Source organism: Mesoplodon densirostris, chromosome 6, assembly GCF_025265405.1.
Source record: "Mesoplodon densirostris isolate mMesDen1 chromosome 6, mMesDen1 primary haplotype, whole genome shotgun sequence".
Taxonomy (NCBI): Eukaryota; Metazoa; Chordata; class Mammalia; order Artiodactyla; family Ziphiidae; genus Mesoplodon; species Mesoplodon densirostris.
Genome location: NC_082666.1, coordinates 31,212,532 through 31,237,661, shown reverse-complemented (window position 1 = coordinate 31,237,661; position 25,130 = coordinate 31,212,532). Strand labels below are relative to the sequence as shown.

The 25,130-nt window shown below is 38.3% G+C and overlaps 1 protein-coding gene across 7 annotated transcripts in view; it reads right to left on the bottom strand.

Moving 5' to 3' along the window:
• FKTN (fukutin) overlaps positions 1–25,130 on the bottom strand; it is a 92,491-nt gene that overhangs the window by 2,094 nt on the left and 65,267 nt on the right. For 2 of the 7 annotated variants that reach the window (XM_060101151.1, XM_060101158.1), the window contains one exon: positions 13,842–18,784. In XM_060101151.1, the coding sequence (XP_059957134.1) occupies positions 18,571–18,784 (214 nt within the window). In that variant the 3' untranslated portion in view covers positions 13,842–18,570. Of the gene's footprint in view, positions 1–9,766; positions 9,877–13,841; positions 18,785–25,130 lie in introns of those variants that run through there. The other 5 variants (XM_060101155.1, XM_060101152.1, XM_060101153.1 and 2 more) reach the window with 5 other exon arrangements.

Sequence of the window (25,130 nt, the reverse complement as noted above, 5' to 3'; positions counted from 1 at the left end):
GAGGTTTCAGACCCAATTTTGAGATTTACGCTGTAGCTGAAGCAGACTGTTTAACAAGATATACCTGTGCTTGGCTCCCCTCCATTCACCACCCCTATGATCCCAGCAGATGGGGTCCCAAACTTTCCTGGGGGGATAGGAGGTAGGGTGGAGAGAGTGATGTCAGTCGTTAGCAAAGCTGTGCTTCTATAGAATACCTCTTCTTCACCCTTTGGAGACCAGAGTCTTCAGAGGTGAACAGACAATAGGGAAATGAGGACCAGGTTGAGACCCCGAATTGAACACCTCTACTGGGCCCATCTCCTCTCCTGGCTTCAGTTCCCCGAGATCCCAGAGCTAGGCCTTGTGGTGTCCCCACAGGGACAGCCCATCCTGTCCTGGCTTCTGACTGAAGCAGCAGGTGTAGAAATAGCTCCAGCCTCTCACATTGCCTGCACTGTGGTGCCCAGGCCTAACCCTGACGTCCCCAGAGCCTAGGACCTCACTACCGACTCTCCTGCCCCAATTCATCTAACTGAGCCTTGGCCCTCAAATGCCTGTTCTAATTCCTGGAGCCCCCTGGATAAGACCCTACCCTGGTCCCAGTGTGCTTTTCTTAGGCCGGCAGCACTGATCTTGAGCCCCACTTCCCAGAGCAACACCAAGTGCCCCTCAGCCTCAAGCACTTCCTGCCCCTGGACTCCCTGTGTCCATGCCTGGCACTGGCTGGGAATTCCTAGGATTGACCTTACCTGAGCCACCTAAGTGGCTTACGACCACCTGGCTAAGTCTCTGTCCTCTGTCCTGCAACTGTAGGGATCCCAGCATTTTTGGGATGAGTCTGTGTGAACCTAAATTTCCCCAAATCCCTACTCCACCCTTGAAAGAGCTTCATGAATGTTTCTTGAGTAAATTGAATGAACCTCGGCCCTTAGCACTGTGGCTGTAAGTAGTGATCTAGTCAGAAGTGTTTATAGAAGGCATCATGCTCTGATTCAAATAAACCTTCTCCATTTTCTCTGACCCGTACTTTACAGCAGGATATTTACTGCCCCCAGTCTGCTCCTTGCCCACCTTTTTGCTGTATTTTTTACTATTTATCCATATATAGACAGATGGTCTTTTTCACTGTCCCATAAAGCCCATTCTGGTACTGTACTGATTCCTTCTCTTCAAGAATGCTTTCTTCCCTTTCTTCATTTATTCAAATTTTCTGTTCGTTAAGTCTTAAGATCGAGCTGAACTTCACTGTCCCTCTCCCTGTCCTCCTTCCTGGAGCTTTTTCTAGCCTCAGGCCACCTTCTACAAAGTGTGGGATCTTCGGTTCCCCTACCTAAGCCTGGTCTTTGAAATTGAATTCTTTTAAGTGTTATGTTGTTTGTTGTTTTTTAAACATCTTTATTGGAGTATAATTATTTTACAATGGTGTGTTAGTTTCTGCTTTATAAAAAAGTGAATCAGCTATATATATACATATATCCCCATGTCTCCCTCCCTCCCACCCTCCCTATCCCACCCCTCTAGGTGGTAACAAAGCACCAAGCTGATCTCCCTGTGCTATGCGGCTGCTTCCCACTAGGTATCTATTTTAAATTTGGTACTATATATATGTCCATGCCACTTTGTCCCAGCTTACCCTTCCCCCTCCCCGTATCCTCAAGCCCATTCTCTACTACATCTGTGTCTTTATTCCCATCTTGCCCCTAGGTTCTTCATGAGCATTTTTTTTTTTTTAGAATCCATATACATGTGTTAGCATACAGTATTTGTTTTTCTCTTTCTGACTTACTTCACTCTGTATGACAGTCTCTAGGTCCATCCACCTCATTACAAATAACTCAATTTCCTTTTTTATGGCTGAGTAATATTCCATTGTATATATGTGCCACATCTTCTTTATGCATTCATCTGTTGATGGACACTTAGGTTGCTTCCATGTCCTAGCTATTGTAAATAGAGCTGCAATGAACATTGTGGTACATGAATCTTTTTGAATTATGGTTTTCTCAGGGGATATTCCCAGTAGTGGGACTGCTGGGTCATATGTTAGTTCTATTTTTAGTTTTTTAAGGAATTTCCATACTGTTTTCCATAGTGGCTATATCAATATACATTCCCCACAACAGTGCAAGAGAGTTCCCTTTTCTCCACACCCTCTCCAGCATTTATTGTTTGTAGATTTTTTGATGAAGGCCATTCTGACTGGTGTGAGATGATATCTCATTGTAGTTTTGATTTGCATTTCTCTAATGATTAATGATGTTGAGCATTCTTTCATGTGTTTGTTGGCAATCTGTATATCTTCTTTGGAGAAATGTCTATTTAGGTCTTCTGCCCATTTTTGGATTGGGTTGTTTGTTTGCTATTGAGCTGCATGAGCTGCTTGTAAATTTTGGAGATTAATCCTTTGTCAGTTGCTTCATTTGCAAATATTTTCTCCCATTCTGAGGGTGGTCTTTTCATCTGGTTTATGGTTTCCTTTGCAGTGCAAAAGCTTTTAAGTTTCATTAGGTCCCCTTTGTTTATTTTTGTTTTTATTTCCATTTCTCTAGGAGGTGGGTCAAAAAGGATCTTGCTGTGATTTATGTCATAGAGTGTTCTGCCTATGTTTTCTTCTGAGTTTCATAGTGTCTGGCCTTACATTTAGATCTTTAGTCCATTTTGAGTTTATTTTTGTGTATGGTGTTAGGGAGTGCTCTAATTTCATTCTATCACATGTAGCTGTCCAGTTTTCCCAGCACCACTTATTGAAGAGGCTGTGTTTTCTCCACTGTATATTCTTGACTCCTTTATCAAAAATAAGGTGACCATATGTGTGTGGGTTTCTCTGAGCTTTCTATCCTGTTCCACTGATCTATATTTCTGTTTTTGTGCCAGTACCATACTGTCTTGATTACTGTAGCTTTGTAGTATAGTCTGAAGTCAGGGAGCCTGATTCCTCCAACTCCGTTTTTCTTTTTCAAGACTGCTTTGGCTATTCGGGGTCGTTTGTGTTTCCATACAAATTGTGAAATTTTTTGTTCTAGTTCTGTGAAAAATGACAGTGGTAATTTGATAGGGATTGCATTGAATCTGTAGATTGCTTTGGATAGTAGATTCATTTTCAAAATGTTGATTCTTCCAATCCAAGAATATGGTATATCTCTCCATCTGTTTGTATCATCTTTAATTTCTTTCATCAGTGTCTTATAATTTTCTGCATACAGGTCTTTGTCTCCTTAGGTAGGTTTATTCCTAGATATTTTATTCTTTCTGTTGCAATGGTAAATGGGAGTGTTTTCTTAATTTCACTCTCAGATTTTTTCATCATTAGTGTACAGGAATGCCAGAGATTTCTGTGCATTAATTTTGTATCCTGCTACTTTACCAAATTCATTGATTAGCTCTAGTAGTTTTCTGGTAGCATCTTTAGGATCCTCTATGTATAGTATCATGTCATATGCAAACAGTGACAGCTTTACTTCCTCTTTTCCGATTTGGATTTCTTTTATTTCTTTTTCTTCTCTGACTGCTGTGGCTAAAACTTCCAAAACTATGTTGAATAAGAGTGGTGAGAGTGGGAAACCTTGTCTTGTTCCTGATCTTAGTGGAAATGGTTTCAGATTTTTACCACTGAGAATGATGTTGGCTGTGGGTTTGTCATATATGGCCTTTAATATGTTGAGGTAAGTTCCCCTATGCCTACTTTCTGGAGGGTTTTTATAATAAATGAGTGTTGAATTTTGTCAAAAGCTTTCTCTGCATCTATTGAGATGATCATATGGTTTTTCTCCTTTAATTTGTTAATATGGTTTATCACATTGATTGATTTGCATATACTGAAGAATCTTTGCATTCCTGGGATAAACCCCACTTGATCATAGTTTATGATACTTTTAATGTGCTGTTGGATTCTGTTTGCTAGTATTTTGTTGAGGATTTGTTCATCAATGATATTGGCCTACAGTTTTCTTTCTTTGTGACGTCTTTGTTTGGTTTTGGTATCAGGGTGACGGTGGCCTTGTAGAATGAGTTTGTGAGTGTTCCTCTCTCTGCTATATTTTGGAAGAGTTTGAGAAGGATAGGTGTTGGCTCTTCTCTAAATGTTTAATAGAATTCGCCTGTGAAGCCATCTGGTCCTGGGCTTTTGTTTGTTGGAAGATTTTAAATCACAGTTTCAATTTCAGTGCCTGTGATTGTTCTGTTCATATTTTCTATTTCTTCCTGGTTCAGTCTCGGAAGGTTGTGCATTTCTAAGAATTTGTCCATTTCTTCCAGGATGTCCATTTCATTGGCATATAGTTGCTTGTAGTAATCTCTCATGATCCCTTGTATTTCTGCAGTGTCAGTTGTTACTTCTCCTTTTTCATTTCTAATTCTATTGATTTGAGTCTTCTCCCTTTTTTTCTTGATGAGTCTGGCTAATGGTTTATCAATTTTGTCTATCTTCTCAAAGAAAAAGCTTTTAGTTTTATTGATCTTTGCTATCATTTCCTTCATTTCTTTTTCATTTATTTCTGATCCTATCTTTATGATTTCTTTCCTCCTGCTACCTTTGGAGTATTTTTGTTCTTTTTTCTCTAATTCCTTTAGGTGTAAGGTTAGGTTGTTTATTTGAGATGTTTCTTGTTTCTTTTTTTTTTTTTTTTTTTTTTTTTGCAGTATGCGGGCCTCTCACTGTTGTGGCCTCCCCCGTTGCGGAGCACAGGCTCCGGACGCGCAGGCTCCGGACGCGCAGGCTCAGCGGCCATGGCTCACGGGCCCAGCCGCTCCACGGCATATGGGATCCTCCCAGACCGGGGCACGAACCCGTATCCCCTGCATCGGCAGGCGGACTCTCAACCACTTGCGCCACCAGGGAGGCCCTCTTGTTTCTTAAGGTAGGATTGTATTGCTATAAAGTTCCCTCTTAGAACTGCTTTTGCTGCATCCCATAGGTTTTGGGTCATTGTGTTTTCATTGTCATTTGTTTCTAGGTATTTTTTGATTTCCTCTTCGATTTATTCAGTGACCTCTTGGTTATTAAGTAGTGTATTGTTTAGCCTCCATGTGTTTGTAGTTTTTACAGATATCTTCCTGTAATTGATATCTAGTCTCATAGCACTGTGGTGGGAAAAGATAGTTGATACGGTTTCAATTTTCTTAAATTTACCAAGGCTTGATTTGTGACCGAAGTTATGATCTATCCTGGAGAATGCTCCATGAGCACTTGAGAAGAGTATGTACTCTGTTGTTTTTGGATGGAATGTCCTATAAATATCAATTAAGTCCATCTTGTTTAATGTATCATTTAAAGCTTGTGTTTCCTTATTTATTTTCATTTTGGATGATATGTCCATTGGTGAAAGTGGGGTGCTAAAGTCCCCTACTATGATTGTGTTACTGTCGATTTCCCTTTTTATGGCTGTTAGCATTTGCCTTATGTATTGAGGTGCTCCTATGTTGGGTGCATAAATATTTACAATTGTTATACCTTCTTCTTGGCCTGATCCCTTGATCATTATGTAGTGTCCTTCTTTGTCTCTTGTAATAGTTTTTGTGTTTTTGTTTTGTTTTGTTTTGTTTTTTTAATGGTATGCGGGCCTCTCACTGTTGTGGCCTCTCCCATTGTGGAGCACAGGCTCTGGACATGCAGGCTCAGCTGCCATGGCTCACAGGCCCAGCCGCTCCGTGGCATGTGGGATCTTCCCAGACCAGGGCATGAACCTGTATCCCCTGCATCGGCAGGCAGACTCTCAACCACTGTGCCATGAGGGAAGCCCTAGTCTTTGTTTTCAAGTCTATTTTGTCTGATATGAGAATTGCTACTCCAGCTTTCTTTTGAATTCCATTTGCATGGAATAGCTTTTTCCATCCCCTCACTTTCAGTCTGTATGTGTCCGTAGGTCTGAAGTGGGTCTCTTGTAGACAGCATATATACAGGTCTTCTTTTTATATCCATTCAGCCAGTCTATGTCTTTTGGTTGGAGCATTTAATCCATTTATGTTTAAGGTAATTATCAATATGTATATTCCTAATACCATTTTCTTAATTGTTTGGGTTTGTTATTGTAGGTCTTTTCCTTCTCTTGTGTTTCCTGCCTAGAGAAGTTCCTTTAGCATTTGTTGTAAAGCTGGTTTGGTAGTACTGAATTCTCTTAGCTTTTGCTTGTCTGTAAAGGTTTTAATTTCTCCATCAAATCTGAATGAGATCCTTGCTGGGTAGAGTAATCTTCATTGTAGCTTTTTCTCCTTCATCACTTTAAATATGTCCTGCCACTCCCTTCTGGCTTGCAGAGTTTCTGCTGAAACATCAGCTGTTAACCTTTTGGGGATTCCCTTGTGCGTTATTTGTTGTTTTTCCCTTGCTGCTTTTAATATTTTTTCTTTGTATTTAATTTTTGATAGTTTGATTAATATGTGTCTTGGTGTGTTTCTCCTTGGATTTGTCCTGTATGGGACTCTTTGTGCTTCCTGAACCTGATTGACTATTTCCTTTCCTATATTAGGGAAGTTTTTAACTATAATCTATTCAAATATTTTTTCAGTCCCTTTCTTTTTCTCTTCTTCTTCTGGGACCCCTATAATTCGAATGTTGGTGCGTTTAATGTTGTTCCAGAGGTCTCTGAGACTGTCCTCAATTCTTTTCATTCTTTTTTCTTTATTCTGCTCTGTGGTAGTTATTTCCACTATTTTATATTCCAGGTCACTTATCCGTTCTTCTGCCTCAGTTATTCTGCTATTGATCCCTTCTAGAGAATTTTTAATTTCATTTAGTGTGTTGTTCATCACTGTTTGTTTGCTCTTTAGTTCTTCTAGGTCCTCGTTAAACATTTCTTGTATTTTCTCCATTCTATTTCCAAGATTTTGGATCATCTTTACTATCATTATTCTGAATTCTTTTTCAGGTAGACTGCCTATTTCCTCTTCATTTGTTAGGTCTGGTGGGTTTTTGCCTTGCTCCTTCATCTGCTGTGTGTTTCTCTGTCTTCTCATTTTGATTAAGTTAATGTGTTTGGGATCTCCTTTTCGCAGGCTGCAGGTTCGTAGTTCCCATTGTTTTTGGTGTCTGCTCCCAGTTGCTAAGGTTTGTTCAGTGGGTTGTGTAGGCTTCCTGGTGGAGGGGACTAGTTCCTGTGTTCTGGTGGATGAGGCCGGATCTTGTCTTTCTGATGGGCAGGTCCAAGTCTGGTGGTGTGTTTGGGGGTGTATGTGGCCTTATTATGATTTTAGGCAGCCTCTCTGCTAATGGATGGGGTTGTGTTCCTGTCTTGCTAGTTGTTTGGCATAGGGTGTTGAGCACTGTAGCTTGCTGGTCGTTGAGTGGAGCTGTGTCTTGGCATTGAGATGGAGATCTCTGGGAGATTTTCGCCATTTGATATTACGTGGAGCTGGGAGGTCTCTTGTCGACCAGTGTCCTGAACTTGGCTCTCCCTCCTCAGAGGCACATCCCTGACGCCTGGGTTTTGGGAGGTCTGAGGTCTTCTGCCAGCGTTCAGTAGGTGTTCTGTAGGAGTTGTTCCACGTGTAGATGTATTTCTGATGTATTTGTGGGGAGGAAGGTGATCTCCACGTCTTACTCTTCTGCTGTGTTGAAGCCGTACTCAAGTGTTATGTTTTAATCCTACCATCTGTCTCCCCAAAGTACAGGCCTTGTACCTGTGCCCTTGAGGCCACTCTCACTTCTCATCACCAGTCCTCAGTACAGGGCCCTCTCACCAGGAATACTCTGAAATACAGAAAGGCTCTAATCTTACAGAAAAATTACTTGGGATTATCAGGAAAATACAAGTTCAGAGGATTAATGCCAAAGGTTAAAATAAAAGTAAAGATAATAATATTAATAGCTATCATTTATTGAACTTCTACTCTGTACTAAGCAGTATACCAGAGTTCCTATAATTCTTATAATAACTCTTACAGGCAGGTATTAATTTTAGCCCCATTAATTGAAAAAAAATTGGAACTCAGAAGTTAAATAACCAGCCTGAGATCACAAAGCTAGGAAGTGACACCCCTGGATCTGAGTCTAGATCTCTACAACTCCAAAGCTCTTGCTGGTCCCATCAAATCCTCTGGATCTGCATCGTCCAGTATGCTAGCTACTAGCTATATGATGCTATTTAATTTAATTAAAATCAAAGTAAACAGTGGAGAAAAGACAGCCTCTTCAATAAGTGGTGCTGGGAAAACTGGACAGCATGTAAAAGAATGAAATTAGAACACTCCTTAACACCATACACAAAAATAAACTCAAAATGGACTAAAGACCTAAATGTAAGGCCAGACACTGTAAAACTCTTAGAGGAAAACATAGGCAGAACACCGCATGACATAAATCACAGCAAGATCCTTTTTGACCTGCCTCCTAGAGAAATGGAAATAAAAAGAAATGGGACCTAATGAACCTGAAAAGCTTTTGCACAGCAAAGGAAACCATAAACAAGATGAAACGACAACCCTCATAATGGGAGAAAATATTTGCAAACAAAGCAACTGACAAAGGATTAATCTCCAAAATATACAAGCAGCTCATGCAGCTCAATATCAAAAAAACAAACAACCCAATCCAAAAATGGGCAGAAGACCTAAATAGACATTTCTCCAAACAAGATATACTGATTGCCAACAAACACATGAAAGGATGCTCAACATCACTAATCATTAGAGAAATGCAAATCAAAAACCCAGCAAGGTATCACCTCACACTGGTCAGAATGGCCATTATCAAAAACTTTATAAGCAGTAAACGCTGGAGTGGGTGTCACGAAAAGGGAACCCTCCTGCACTGTTGGTGGGAATGTCAATTGATACAGCCACTATGGAGAACAGTATGGAGGTTCCTTAAAAAACTCAAAATAGAACTACCATAGGACCCAGCAGTCCCACTACTGGGCATATACCCTGTGAAAACCATAATTCAAAAAGAGTCATGTACCACAATGTTCATTGCAGCTCTATTTACAATAGCCAGGACATGGAAGCAACCTAAGTGTCCATCAACAGGTGAATGGATAAAGAAGATATGGCACATATAAACAATGGAATATTACTCAGCCATAAAAAGGAACGAAACTGAGTTATCTGTAGTGAGGTGGATGGACCTAGAGACTGTCATACAGAGTGAAGTAAGTCAGAAAGAGAAAAGCAAATACCGTACGCTAACACATACATATGGAATCTAAAAAAAAAAAAAAAGAAAATGGTCAGAAGAACCTAGAGGCAAGACAGGAGTAAAGATGCAGACCTAGTAGAGAATGGACTTGAGGATACGGAGCGGGGGAGGGTAAGCTGGGACAAGGCGAGAGAGTGGCATGGACATATATACATTACCGAACATAAAATAGATCGCTAGTGGGAAGCAGCCACATAGCACACGGAGATCAGCTCGGTGCTTTGTGACCACCTATAGGGGTGGGATAGGGATGGTGGGAGGGAGGGAGATGCAAGAGGGAAGAGATATGGGGACATATGTATATGTATAACTGATTCAGTTTGTTATAAAGCAGAAACTGACACACTATTGTAAAGCAATTATACTCTAATAAAGATGTTTTTTAAAAAAATCAAAGTAAACATTCAGTTCCTCATTTGCACTTGCCTCATTTCAAGTGCTCAAGATCACATGTGGCTCATGGCTACTGTCTTGGACAGTGCAGGTAGAGTCATTTCTAGTATCAGAGAATGCCCTGTTTGACAGCACTGTTGTAGATATTCTCTGGTCTTCCAGTAGGATATAGGGGAAACCTGGCTCCTAGCAAATTGTGACCGCATGACATGAGGAGAGGACAGCTTCTTAAAAGCTAAGCCTTTCGCTTTGTGAGCTCACCCTTCGGTTTTTCTAAGCAGGATCTGGCTGGATTAAACAGTTGCACAGTTTAGGCTCCAAAACAAACTCATACACACTCCAACTATGCGACGATCGTTCTTCTAAGACACCTGAAAGACATTTGGTGGTAATACATTTTCAGAAAATTAGTCAACCAGTCACCTTTCCTGCTGTATTCTCTAGAAAATATTCTCCAAAGTATTGAGACTAACTAGAAAAAAAAAAGAATTTAAATTAAAAAAAACTGGTGATAAATATGAAATTAATTAAAGTTAGAGACCTAAGAACAAAGACACCAGCTGCTAAAGGGCTTTTGCTGATAAATATTCTTGGGGAAAAGTCAACTATAAAGGACACAAAAGAATGAGAAAATAAATTTTAAAGAGGGTTATTAAATTTGCGGAGTAAATCAGTAAAGAATTGGAGGAGAAAAAGAGAAAAACAAAAAAAGCTAAAAATCTGTCTTCCAAAAACTGAGACAAGATTATTCCTTTTAATTTTATTATGAAGAGTGTTACATATTATGAACGTTTATAAAATGTTTAAGGACACTCTAGTAAAATCATAGTCAAACAATGGTGCAAAGATCACATTCAAAAAGAAACCATAAGAGAGACAACTACAGTATTTGGTGTTTTCACTATTTAAAATTGTAGCCATCCTAACAGCCGTGCAGTGATATCTCGTTGTAGTTGTAATTTGCATTTCCCTGATGGTTAACAATGTTGAACATTTTTTAAAGTTTATTAGTTATCAGTACTGTAGTCCTCTATCTTTACTTCTCTATCATTGACAACTTTAACTCCTTCCAGAAAATGTTTTTACACTTACCACCTTTACTTAGAAGTTTATATATAGTTTTGGTATTTGTTACAGGGGGACTAGTAAGGGAAACTTTATTAAAGAGGAACTGGGAAGATACCAATTTAGATTAGAAATAAAAGGAGTAATGAATTCCCTGGCGGTCCAGTGGTTAGACTCTGTGCTTTCACTGCTGGGGCTCAGGTTCAATCCCTGGTTGGGGAACTAAGATCCCACAAGCCGCATGGCGCGGCCAAAAAAAAAAAAAAAAAAAAAAGGAAAAAGAAAAATAAGAGGAGTAGTAATTTTTAGTAAAGGTGGACATTTTCACAAAATTTCTAGAAAATGATATATTAAGGAAGAGGAATATGCTGAAATTCAGCAGATTTTGTATTTTTGTGTCCAAGGAAAAAAAATAAGATCCCAAAACACAAAGTATGATGTGGCAGAGCTGACACCAGCTGAACACCTGTAAGCTCATACCAGTGACAACACAGAAAATGGTTTCTAATTATTAGCTGAGCAAGATCTGGTTTATTAATATTTACTTCAGGAAGATCACATGATGTGTTCATGGGAGAAATTATGACAAAGAAAAATTGTAACTTCTTCCCCTTCCCCGTTTTATTGAGATATAACTGACATATAACTTTGTATACGTTTAAGGTGTACAACAATGATTTGATATATGTACATATTGTGAAATGATTACCACCATAAGTCAACATCCATTACCTCAGTTAGAAATTTTTGTTTTCTTGTGATGAGAACTTTTAAGATCTACTCTCTTAGCAGCTTTCAAATATACAATATAGTATTGCTAACTACAGTTATCATGCTGTATGTTACATCCCCAGAACTTACTTATATCTGGAAGTTTGTATCTTTTGACCACCTCCAACTAATGACCCCAGCCCCTACCCCCTGCTTCTGGCAACCACCAATCTGTTCTCTGTTTGTTTATTAGATTCTACATATGCAATCATACAACATGTCTTTTTCTTTTTTTCCTTAACATAATGCCCTCAAGGTCCACCTATGTTGTCACAAATGGCAGGACTTCCTCTTTCTTGTGGCTGAATAATATTCCATTCTATACGTATACACCACATCTTCTTATCCATTCATCTGTTGATAGATACTTAGGTTATTTCCATACCTTGGCTATTGTAAATATAGTTGCAGTGAACAGGGGGTGCAGATATTCCTTCAGGATAGTAATGTCATTTCCTTCGAATATATACCCAGAAGTGGAATTGCTGGATTGTATCGTTCTATTTTTAATTTTTTGAGGAAACTCCAAACTGTTTTCCAGAGTGGCTGTACCAGTTTACAGTCCCAACAACAGTATACAAGGTTTTCCTTTCTCCACATCCTCACATGCCCTTGTTAGCTCTTGTCTTCTTTGATAATAGCCATTCTAACAGGTGTAAGGTGACATCTATCTCACTGTGGTTTTGATCTCCATTTTCCTGATGATTAGTGATGTTGAGCAATTTTTCATGTATCTGTTAGCCATTAGAATTTCTTCTTTAGAAAAATGTTTCAGTTCCTTTGTCCACTTTAAAAATTGGATTTTTTTTGCTATTGAGTTGTATGAGTTCCTTATATATTTTGGATATTAACTCCTTACTATACATATGATTTGCAAATATTTATTTCCAACTCATAGGTTGCCTTTCATTTTGTTGTTTTCTGCTCAGAAGCTTTTTGGTTTGATGTAGTCCCACTTGTTTATTTTTGTTTTTGTTGACTATGTTTTTGGTGTCGTGTCACTGACAAGACCAATGTCAAGGAAATTTTTCCCTATGTGTTCTTCTAGGAGTTCATGGTTTCAGGTCTCATATCTAGGTTTTCAATCCATGTTGAGTTAATTTTGACTGGTGTTGATATAGGGATATAGTTTCATTCTTTTGCATGTGATTATCCATATTTTCCCAGCCCCACTTATTGAAGAGACTATATTTTCTCTATTGAGTATTCTTGGCTCCCCTGTCAAATATTAGTTGATTGTATATGCATGGGTTTATTTCTGGGCTCTCAATTCTATTCCATTGGTCTATGTGTCTTTTTAAATGCCAGTACCATACTGTTTTGATTACTACAGCATTGTATATGGTAATAATATAGCTTGAAATCAGGAAGTGTGATGCTTCCAGCTTTTTTCTTCTTTCTAAGGATTGCTTTTGGCTATTTGGCTAACGATGCTGAACATCTTTTTAATGTGCTTATTTGCCATCTGTATAGCCTCTCCAGTGAAATGTCTGTTCATATCTCTTGCTCATTTTCTAATCGGATTTTTAAAAAACTGTTGAGTGTTTTCTTTAATACATTCTAGATACTAGTCTTCTTTCAGATATGTAGTTTGCAAATATTTCCTACTAGTCTGTAGCTTGACTTTTCATCCTCTTGTAAGCTTTTGCAAAGCAGCAGTTTTCAATTTTGATGAAGTACAATTTATCAATTTCTCCTTTTATTGATTGTGCTTTTGGTGTGAAGTCTAAGAAAGAACTCTTTGTCTAGCCCTAGATCATGAAAATTTTCTTTTTTTCCCCTTAGAGTTTCATAGTTTTATATTTTACATTTAAGTATATGATACATTTTGAGTTCATTTTTATATAAAGTATGAGGGTTTTTTTTTTTTTTTTTTTTTTTGCCTATGGCTGTCCAATTGCTCTTGTACCAATTGTTCAAAAGACTATCCTTCCTCCATTGAATTGTTTTTGCACTTTTGTCAAAAATCACTTGAGCATATTTGTATGCCAATTTCTAAGTTCTTTTTTTCTGTTCCATTGATCTATGTGTCTATGCCTCTACCAATACCATTCTGCCTTGATTACTGCATTAGTTTGCTAGGGCTGCCTAACAAAGTATGACAGACCAGATGGCTTAAAACAAGTTTCTTTTCTCACAGTTCTGGAGGTTAGAAGTCCAAGATCAAGGTGTTGGCAGGATGGGTTTCCTCTGAGGGCCTCTTTCCTTGGCTTGTAGATGGCCATCTTCTCCCTAAATCTTCACCTGATTGTCCCTCTGTGCTTGTCTGTATCTTAATCTCTTCTTATAAGGATGCCAATCATATTGGATTAGGGTCCACCCATACAACCTATCTCACCTTGATTTAGAAGTACTGTACTGGTGGCAAGATTACTATTTTACTAGATTGCTTATGAACGTTAGTGGCTATTATTTCTACTGCAAGCTTCAAAAATAAACACAAAATATCTCAAGTGATTAGAAATATTTTATTCATCATCCCAAACTGGATTATATATTACAAATTCTGATCAAAATAATAATATTAAAGGCATTTTCAGTAGTACCACAAACTATCTGTACCTGAAGATAAAGTCAAATAGTAAACTGCTAAGCATACACTGAAATTTACTCATGTTTAAAATATCACTTTGTTTAGAAAATTCACAAACACGTTTTTCTGGTTATGATGTGGGATACATAAATAGCTACATATGATTTTCATTTAACAAACACATGAACTATTCCCCATGCTCTGAATGAGTCATCATAAGTCTGCATACTCTTGTAATTTTCTTAATGGTACATGAGACAGTAGTTTATTGTTTTATAGAACAAAATACAGCACTTATAATTCTCCTCATACTGCCTTTCAACCCCACTGTGAGAGCTGTGCATAAGAACACAGCAGCTTGGGTGGCTCATGGGTTCCGACATAATCTCTGCATTGGTTGGGTTGGAGGATGGCAAGGAAGGCATTCTAAGATATAAGTTCTGAGAATATAGAAACAGATTTCTCATAGAAAATGTATACTTGTCTACTTTAGCACAGGTACCGTACAAAAAGCCTCACTATTGAATTGGTCTGTTTGACTTATAAACTATAATTAGGATTTCAGTCTGATGTGGAGCAGCTTAAAATAGTATCACATACCCTGTTGATTCTTGCCTAGTTGAGATAGAAACACAAATTTGGGGGAAGAAGGTAGAAAAGAGTATTTTCAATTCCCCTTTATTAATACTGACATAAGCATTCATCAGCACAGATAATTAAGTGAAACTAAGTATTGCAAATGCTTTCCCTCTCCAAATCATGGCTTATATCTGATTTTGGTTGGCAGAGATTTACTAACAAGAAGGTGAGGGTTCATCTCCATGAAAGGCTAGAATACTGAAACAGAAGTCCAGGGCAGACCAGGCACCAAATCTAGGGAGGTACGGAGAGTGACCTGCTTGGGAGCCGGGAACTAGGTAGCATATGGGGATAGCAAAAGGAGACCCTAGAGGACAACAGCTTCACCAATAAAATGAAAATATATGTTCTATTTAGAGAAGGAGGCAACTTGGTCATGTCTCTGAATTCATCAAACATACAATTTGTCCTTTAATGCCTTGTTATAATGAAATGATTTTTTTTCCCTAAGCAAATTCAGTCATGCAACCTTCTGAGTAAGGTTTCTGTCCTACCACAGTTTCTTTAATCCCATTTGAAGAATAATTAGAAAAAGGATTTGGAAACAAGAAATGGAACATTTCTTGAGTATTACCTAATTCTAGGCCTGATACTAAGCACTTTATATTTCATTTAATCCTAACTAAACCCCCTTAGAAGTATTCTTCATTTTGCCAATTCACTCATGTGGAAATTGAGGCTAAGAGGTCCCCACCATAAATCCCACACAATGAAGCTGGGATTCAAACTCAGGCCTAATTCAAAACTTTGTGCCCTTTTATGCTAACATGGCACTTTCCCTAAGTGAAATGTTAGAGGTGACTTAGCCCGGGTCTTAGTGACAGAAGAAGAGGAGGAGGAAAGAGAAGTAGCTGCTGGGGCATTTCTTCAGAGAAATCCTTTTGAATGGTCAAGAACTAGAGTTTTTCCCATGCTTTAAAGTTATTGCAAATGATGGCAATGTTTTAGAAGGTGGGAATGTGGCACTTTCTCTGACCGTGTTTTGAGGGGAAGTTTCCCCTGGGGATTTATAATACTAAGAATGAGGGAACTGTTCATTTTTCAGAAGGTGAAACTAGGGGGAGACTTAGAAACATTTGCAGCCTTAGGCTTGTGACATTGGGTGAGGATTTATTGGAGTGTGGGAATTCATTCCAAGTGTGTTTCCCAGATGCAGCTCTGGTCCCCAATCTACCCCTGCTTTCCTGTGTAACACCTTGCTGTCCTATGTGCCATTTGAAGCTTTGTAGCCTGTAAGGCTAGAAACAATGGCTTAGGGTCACAAAAAAAAAAAAAAAAAACAGAGAAATGAGCATAATCTATTCTCAATTTCTTGGATCCTCCATAAGAGAGTATCAGTAAAGAGAAAGAGGAGGGAATCTTCAGAAATGGGCACTTAGTAGATTGGTGCTAATGGTTTCCTGGGGAAGTAGAGAGGTAAGCAGAAATGGGACACATCTTGAGCCTAAGGGAATCAAGTACTCCTGGATATTAAAAATATAATGACCAAAGGCTGATGCCTCCAAATATGAACTATATCACCTTTTGGAGATAAGGCATGTTTTAGATAAAGGTATGGAGACAGTGTAAGCATTTTGGACAAAACACTCTTCCTTTGTCACCTCAGACTCTAAATTTGAACAGAAAGATATTAAGTGGGTGATGGCAAAAACATCCTGAAAGCTTCTCTGTCAAGCATGTCAAGCAGGGCTAAAGATGTTGTGCTGTGATCAATGAAACAGGCATGTGCTGGGAGTCATGGCACCCTTAGAGCCTCAACTCTCTCTTGCTCAAATCACTCCTTTCTGTGCTTATTTATTTAGCTATACAATAAAAGGGTTAGAATGAGTGTTGCAGTGAGGGCCCCTCTGGCTCTTAAGACTCAAGAGCAAGATGATTTTCACTTGAGTGTTAACTTGTTTGGGGGGAATGGTGGCACACATTCTGCCATCTAGTGTCATATTTCAGGGTTTGCCCCACTGCCCAGCTTCTCAGGGATGCTCAATTTGGAGAACTGAGATTTTATTCCAGGATCCAGATGTCAGCAGCTGCAGCAGAGGAGAGAAGGACAAGTGCTCCCTGCTTAGAGAAGGACTGAGTGGTCACCTGATTGTCAAGTGAGAGGTTGTCAATCTTGACTCTCAGGACCTCTCTTGGGACATCCATGGGTGCTAAACAAGTTAATATGAGGTTTTCTCCTGGTAAGCCAGGCAAACTGAACCTGGAAGTGGACAGATTAGGAGAATTATTATTGGAATACTCAGGTGAGGAAAGAAAAGTGATCTGATAAGGTGTTGATGGTAGATCCAAGGTCTCTGGACACTCAGCAGAGTGCAACAGTTAAGAAGTATAGGATGAAGTGGAGCTGAATCTGTAACAGAGTGAGCCTGGCTTTCAGAGTTTGGGGAAGGGTTTTCATTCTCCCAAGTTAGGGTAGGACCCAAGATCTGAACTCTGTGAAACCAGAAGGCAGTCAAAAAAGGTATTCTAGCAGCCAGTGGTCTATAGAGGGACGTATATGGAACCTCTGTCCATGCGGCCAAGGTATCTTAGATATTTGAATGCTTCAAGACCTTGGACTGCAGGGACAGATAAAAAGAAATAACCTAAACAGGGGGTGGGTAAGACACCCTGTGGCAAACAGTGGGAGTCCCAATTTGAAATGGGCAGAAATGTGTAGTGTATGCACTTTTAGACGCTAAGTACGAGCAAATGGTCCTCAATAAACAGGGTGGATTTTGCCCGGGAACACTATTATTACCTGTTACATTTTTTCAACCATAAAAAAAACATTAGGTTCGGGCTTCCCTGGTGGCACAGTGGTTGAGAGTCCGCCTGCCGATGCAGGGGACACGGGTTCGTGCCCCAGTCCGGGAAGATCCCACATGCCGTGGAGCGGCTGGGCCCGTGAGCCATGGCCACTGAGCCTACGCATCCGGAGCCTGTGCTCCGCAACGGGAGAGGCCACAACAGTGAGAGGCCCGCGTACCGCAAAAAAAAAAAAAAGAAAAAAATTAGGTTCAACTATTTAGAATTTGGGTATGATTTCCATGGGCTGATTTTCTAGCAAAAAGAAAGCTGATTACAATGGCCTGTCATTTGGGGACAAGTTTACTGGTAATCTATAAAGGTTACCTGAAAATTAATATTTTAGGGTTAACATTAAAATTGGAGTACAAGGATTATAAATTCAGAAAATATTAAATGACCATGAATTGCTCATATTTTACCTATTGATTGAGAATGAAATAAGGAAAATATGTTTTATGAAATCACCACCCTTTCAATATCATGTCTGGTAGCATGGTCTCACTTGAATGATTTGTCAAACAAGTATTATCAGGTCAGTGAAAATATTCTCACAATGGCTGGAAATTTAAGCATCACACAAGCATAAGCTTTCTTTTCACTTCAAATATGAAAGTAGAAGGTGTATGGAAATTTATGTATCTTTGACAAGACTAGAAATAAGCTGTCATTCTCTTATATAATGCCCTGTGCTCTAAATCAGTTCCACATCAGGTTGCTTGTAACAGGAATCTGCTAGCATCTTTTCTTCATGTCACCTAAAGTCTGATCACTTGAATATTAACTCAGCCTCCACACCTTAAAAGTAGCCCTAACATACAAGCTTACATGAGTTATTCTTTTTTACTAGTATATCCTTCCTTAGCTGCACCTGGTAAGCCCATCTTCCAAAATGTTAATTATTTAACATTTTGAAAGCACTTACAGAACATATCATACTCTATATAAGCTCTTCAAAGGGTGAGGGTGTTTCCCTCAAAGGAAAATTGGGGTGCTTACCAAAGGTAGGGGGAAAAGAGGCAGGCATCTGTCTCACTCATCTCTGCTTCTCCACTGTAACCTAGCATTGTACCTGGTACATGGAGACTCTTTAATAAATGTAAAATGAGAGAATTAAATCAGTTGGCTCAGGAGTTAGGACTCTCTCTGTATCTTCAAACTTGTCATTTTTTATGGCTCCTACTTATGTTTGACAAATAGACACATATCTTTTTAAACAGTCATCTCCCTTTTGTGCAGGAGGGGAATTCTACCATTTCAACCTACTGTGTCAGTACAACTGGATAACCTCATCCCACTCAGAAACGGGCCAGACTCCATTGGGCTGCACATTGTGGGGAGAGCGCTTCCAGTCCCATGTCCTCACAGGAACCTTCCAGGTCTTACCATAGTTGGCTTCGATGTACTCGATGGTTTCACAGGGCACCCGAATCTTCATGTCTACAAACTCGGTCCAGCACAGTGTAAACTTGGGAAACAGGTATCTGTGGCAAAACAGGCAATGTGGAGAGGCGTTAGGCTCCAACAGCAGAAGTTTTAGCCAAAGAACCCACAACTAGTGTACTCTTGGCTAAAGGACAGTCCTCTTCCACTAAATAGTTTTGGGGATAGACACAGGGGACCTTTTGCTGTTTCTGACTGTCCAGTATCTCTTTCTTCTTCTAATGGCAATAGCACCCCAATTTATCTCCCCTATTCCCAGTCCATATGGTTCAGGAAGGGCTGACCCAACCCCTAGGCCCCAGAGATGGGTAAAAAAGACTCAGGCCTAACCAGAAAATTATAGTGATTGGGTCAGGGATGGAAATTTATACAAATTAGGCAAATGAAAATCAGCCTTAGAATTTCTTTTGGAACTATCAGGGGAAGAAGTGTTCTTTTGCTGAGGTTTCTAAGCTGTAGGATGGAAACTGAGCACTGCTAGTGGCCACCTTTGCTGTTAGCAGGGACAGCCGGTCTGAGAATGAAGTCAAAGCAAAAAGTTGCCAAAAGATGGAGGAAAATGATAGAGGTCAGAAAACCCTGGGGAAGTGCTTGGATTTGGTTGCGGCCATTCCTTAAATACTGATAAATATATAAATATTCTTTTTGACTACACTTCTAATACTTGGAATTCGTAATACATGGAGGGAGGCACGTATAGCAGTGAGAGAGGAAACAAAACCCTCCTAGTTAGCCAGAGAACCTGAATCAATCCTGGCAATATATGACATTCTCCAGCAACAGCATTATAAATGCTTGTGTGTTTGTGAGAGGATATGTTAATTCCTGTCTCCTGGGTTTCACTGTGGTCCCAGATGGCTTTTGATGACCTTAGATAGCTGAAGGAGAAATTCCCAGGATCAGTCAGGATATTTCTCAAACTCCTTTCCTAACTCGCACAGTAGTAAGAATTTCATACCACAATACGTGAACATGGTAAGACCCACTATATGCTGGCTTTTTGAGCAAAGCTTCACACCCCACCCCCTCCTCAGATGCAGGAATAGAGATCTAATGCTTGGATGTACTGTACTTCAACAATACTTCTCTTAAAGGAAACAGTTATACAAACCACCTTCTTCCTGCTCTGCCTTTTATTTTATCACCTCCCCTTTTTAATTTCTGTTCTCAGCCTCAAACTTACTTCTTTCTTGCTTATTTTTAATAGGTTACACATCATTAAATCTCCATCAAATCCAAACTGCTACTAAAAGAACCTAACTAAAGAAAACCAAAATAAGCATCACATGTGTAAGGTGAATCTTCTTTTCCTTCACAGCACGGATTTTCCAGGGAAACAGAGCAAGCGCAACTCCAAGATGCTCTCCCAGGCTTCTCCCTTGCTTCCATACCTCATGTGAACCCACCTTTTTTTTTTTTTTTTTGGCCTTTCTTTCTTTTTTCATCTCAAATGTAAAAGAATATCTCTAAGCTAGCCCACTAGTTATAATGAATTTAACTCAACTTATAGCAGAATTATTTCAATTAGTAAGTTTCAGAAATTATACTAAAAAAAAACCATGTTTCTTAAAGGTACTTTGGATCAGTAAATGAAATTCTATATATTACAAAAGAAAGTTAAAACTAGCAGGTACATTAGATTTAAGTTTATATTTTAGTGTTATATTCTGTGTTGTTGCTTTCTGAGAAATGTTTCTTCTCTTCACAACATGGCAAGAACCTTCAGTAATGAGATTTAAAGTGGCAATAGCAGAGATTAAAGAAATTTAAAATATCAGAGGATTAAAGAAAAAAGGAACAGAGAAAAACCAGATGTCAAAGTGTAATCAGATTATAGAAATGGGATCTAACTGGGATGTTCTCCAAGGAAAGGTCAGTTCTCAGATATTTTGCTTTTGAATATTATTTTACCACCAGATGAACATAAAGCCACAGATGAAAATGAGAGGCTGAACATTTCTAAAGAAAGCAACAAGTCCCTTCTACACAAACCAATAGGTGCTGGCAGTTAATAGACAATACCAGCTGGCTTCTGTGAAAAGAAGGCCACAGCAAATCTCAAAGCTGAGGAAGAAATAGGATACAGCACAGCTCCACCATCTGCTGGTCCCAATTTTACTCCGCACACTCATATTCATGGACTTGCTTATTTTGTCGTGAGACATAACCATCCATCATCAGCCTCCACCCTCCCCGATCAAGATGCTGGTCAGCAGAATGTCCACCTGTCCCATCCTATCAAGTTGACACACTGAGGCTGAAATGAGGCAGAAATCATGGTCTATCTAGTAACAGGCCAAGAAACTTCCCTCTTAAATATAATCCTCTACAGTCTCATCAAAGAGATGAAAGATAGAAAAACCGTAAGTCCAGGATGATACAATGGATGAGAATACTACAAATTTTATAAAAGCTTTTATAAAATGAAATGTTCAAAGTTTTCATTGAACAATGAAAGATTTATGAACAAAAACAAAACATTTAAAATATATAAGCAATCTTAAAATTACTCAAAGACAATTTAACTCAAATGTTAATTTTTGTTCCTAAATAAAAACATCCCCAAACTATCTTTGTGGTTTTATTTTCACCAAATAATTTTCAAGCCTTTCAGCAAAAAGAAAATTCCAGCTTCCTAGGAGAAGAGGGAAGATAAACAATAAAATGTGAAAACTGATTGTAAAATGGGACTGTGGAGAGGAAAAGGGGGGGGGGTGAGTGACTCAGAGCAGCACATGCCTTGTACCCCCGTCCAGGTTACCAGTAAATAATGACTAAGACTATAATTAGAGTCAATGTTACCTTAGCTTTTAAAGCCCACATTAAGTTCTCCTAAGCAGTTTGTACTTTAAAACTCTGAGATAGGATCCAAAATGTGAACAGATTTAAATTCAGACTAAACAACCCCAAATCAGAATATAAATTTAAGGGATCTTATCACACACACACAAAATCCTTCCATTCATTTTCTAGTTCATACCACTTCTACTTCTTTTTATTTTTGCAAAAAGCAGTAGTTAGAATTAAGAGTTAGTTGGAGAAGACCATTTTTTCCCTCACAGACATCCTTAAAATCTGTAAAACTACTTATTGGTGGTTGGATAAAGTAATTTCATCAGTTTAACTGTACCACCTAAAAACATAATTGCTAAATGAAAAACGCTGTTTTTACTGTTAATTAGTTAGCTAGACTAAGTGAGAGAGAGACATCATCAATGACAACTGAATCTGACCTTTTTAAACATAAGTTTGCATTAAACTCTAGAGTCGGAACAGCAGAGCTTTTTTAAACAAGAATTTCCTGCAAAACAACACAATAGTTTATTCTCATTACCAATTTTGTCTCTTCTTTTAACTCTTAATTTCTTTTTCTTGTGTTATTCCAGTGCCTAAGCCCTCTAGCATACTGCTTAATTAAAGCAGGGACAGCATGCATTCTTATTTTTTTTCTGATTTTAACAGAAAGGCTTCTAAAGTTTTACCATTAAATACGATTGCTCACTCTAGATTTTTGGCATATTCCCTTTATTAGGTTAAAGAAATTTCAGATCCCCTTTACTCCAAGTTTACTAAAAGCCCTTTTGTTGTTAATTATGAAATGTATCAAATGTTTTTAATGTAATCTATTGAAACATCATATACTTTTTTCTCCCTTTAATCTTTTAAGTGTTGAGAATTACACTAATACACACACACTACAAAATACTATTTGTTTGTTTTTCATTCAGGATATTTTCATCTGTGTTCACTAAGACAGTAATTTCCCTTAAAATTTTTTTTTTGGTACTGTCCGAGTCCAGTTTTGCTATCAGTCATAAAATGAATTGCTTAAAGCAGTTTTCTTTTTTTCCCCCCCAAATAAGCTATATAATATAGGGAATAATCTATCTTGTGAAGGCATGGTAAAACTTTCCTGTAAACCTTCTAGGTCTTTTGGTAGGGAAAAAAAAGGGGAAAGGAGGATTTTTTTTTTTTTTTTTGCGGTACGCGGGCCTCTCACTGCTGTGGCCTCTCCCATTGCGGAGCACAGGCTCCGGACGTGCAGGCTCAGCGGCCATGGCTCACGGGCCCAGCCGCTCCGCGGCATGTGGGATTCTCCCGGACCGGGGCACAAACCCGTGTCCCCTGCATCGGTAGGTGGACTCTCAACCACTGAGCCACCAGAGAAGCCCGAAAGGAGGATTTTTGATTAGTAATTCAATTTCTTTAATAAGTTATTTAGAACTTCTTGAGTCAAAATTTTGTCATTTTCATATTTTATCTAATATCGCATTTTAGACTGTTGTCTTAGTTGTCCATAGCATTTTCTTTTGAGTCAGTGCAACACAGCTGTTTTGGATCAATCTTGCTAGATGTCTACTTAGTTTACTACTTTTATAATTTGTTATCTTAAGAACTAGCATTTGGATTTGTTCATCTTTGAGAGTTCTTCTTTCTTTTTTTTCTTTTTTTGGCAGAGACACATATCTTACAGGATTTAAGTTCCCTCACTCGGGATCGAACCCAGGCCCTCAGCAGCGAAAGCACGGAGTCCTAACCACTGGACTGCCAGGGAATTCCCATGATACTGTTTGTTTTTTATTTCATTAATTTCTTCTCTTGGTTTCCTTCCTTCACTTTCCTTAGACTGACTGTGCTGTTCTTTTCATCTCTTCAGTTGGTAGCTTAATTTTTTCAAACCTATTCTTTCATACTTGTTTTTTTTTTTTTCTCCTAGTCTCAGACCTTCCCAAGGGACATGGGATGGAGTGACTAAATGCACTCAGCTTGTGCCCCACTGATGAGCTTCCCTCCGCCCTACTTTTTAGAGGATGGGGTGGGGGGTGTGGGTGGGTCTGAATTAGGTTACTAGGCCCCCATACAGGGTACCTCACATCAGCCACTGAAATACTTATTGTTTTTAAGGCTACAAGTTTACCTCTATCCTCTTAACCGCGTCCTATTTGAATCCTAAAACTTTTGTAATTTCCACTATGATCTCCTTTTTAATTCATTAGTTATTAAAGAGGGCATTTTAAAGTTTCCACACTTTTTAAAGATATCTTTTAATTGTTGATTTCTAATTCAATTCCATTGTGGCCATACAATGCCATCTACTGAAATAATCATGGGTTTTTTTTCCCTTTAGTCTGTTAATGTGGAGAATTACACTCATACACACACACCTCACAAGAATTTTATTAATGCTTTCAAATGTATTGAGATTGCCTTCATGTTGTAGTATATGATCCGCTTTTATAAATGCTCCATTTATAGTGGATAAGAATGTACATGCACCATTTGCTGGATGAATACTTATATATATATATATATATATATATATATATATATAATACTTTTATATATATATATGTCAAATAGATCAAGTCTGTTGATTTTGTCCATATCTTGCATATTTTTACTAGTTTCTTCTTTGCTTGATCCAGCAGTTTTTAAAATAAAAGTATACCAAAATCTCCCACCAAAATTGTGGACATGTCAAATGTCATCAGAATTTCATCAGTTTTCAATTTATATATTTCAAGACTATATTGTTGGAGTCATAAAGGTCATGAATATTATTTCTTCTTGGTGAACTGTTCCTTTGTAAAATTATGTAGTGGGCCTTTTAATCCTTTAACATTCTCCCCCACTGCAACCCAATAAAATTCTATTTTGTCTGATAGTAAAATTACAGTAGAATTTTCTTTGGCTAATAATATTGGGGTATATTTTTTCCATTCCTGTAATTTTCAACCTTCCCATGTGATTTTGCTTCAGGTGTGCTTCTTCCAAGTATTTTATAGTTAAATGTTGTTTTCTATCTCATTTGATACTGTTTATCTTTTTGTAGGTTAGCTTAATCTGTGAATATTTATTGTAATAAATTATGTATTTGGACATATTTTGAACTCTAGAGCCAGACTGTCTGGCTCAAATCCTGGCTTCACCAATTATTGTCATGTGTGACCTTGGTCAATGTTTTTGTGCCTTAACCTCATTTATAAAATGAGGGTACTAGCAGTACCTCAGAGAGATGTTAGCATAGAATGAAAAAGATTATAAAGTGCTCAGAATAGTATCTAACACACATAGTAAGTGCTGTAACAATGCTGACTAGTTTTATGATTATTTTTACATGTTTTCAGCTTACCATACTTTTTCTTTGCCCTACCTTTCCTACTTTCATTTAGAATGATAAAGGTTTATAAATTATCTTTTGTTCTGCTTGTTTGGAAGTTTTAAATAATATTTCTATCCAGTAGTAATTACTGTTTGTAATATTTACTGTTTATTTTTCAACAAACATATTTCACTACAACATTTTCTAATAAAGACTAAATGTATACAGAATCTCTATCCTCTTCCTAAACATGGGACTTAGTATACTTTATTCCTTGAACACTT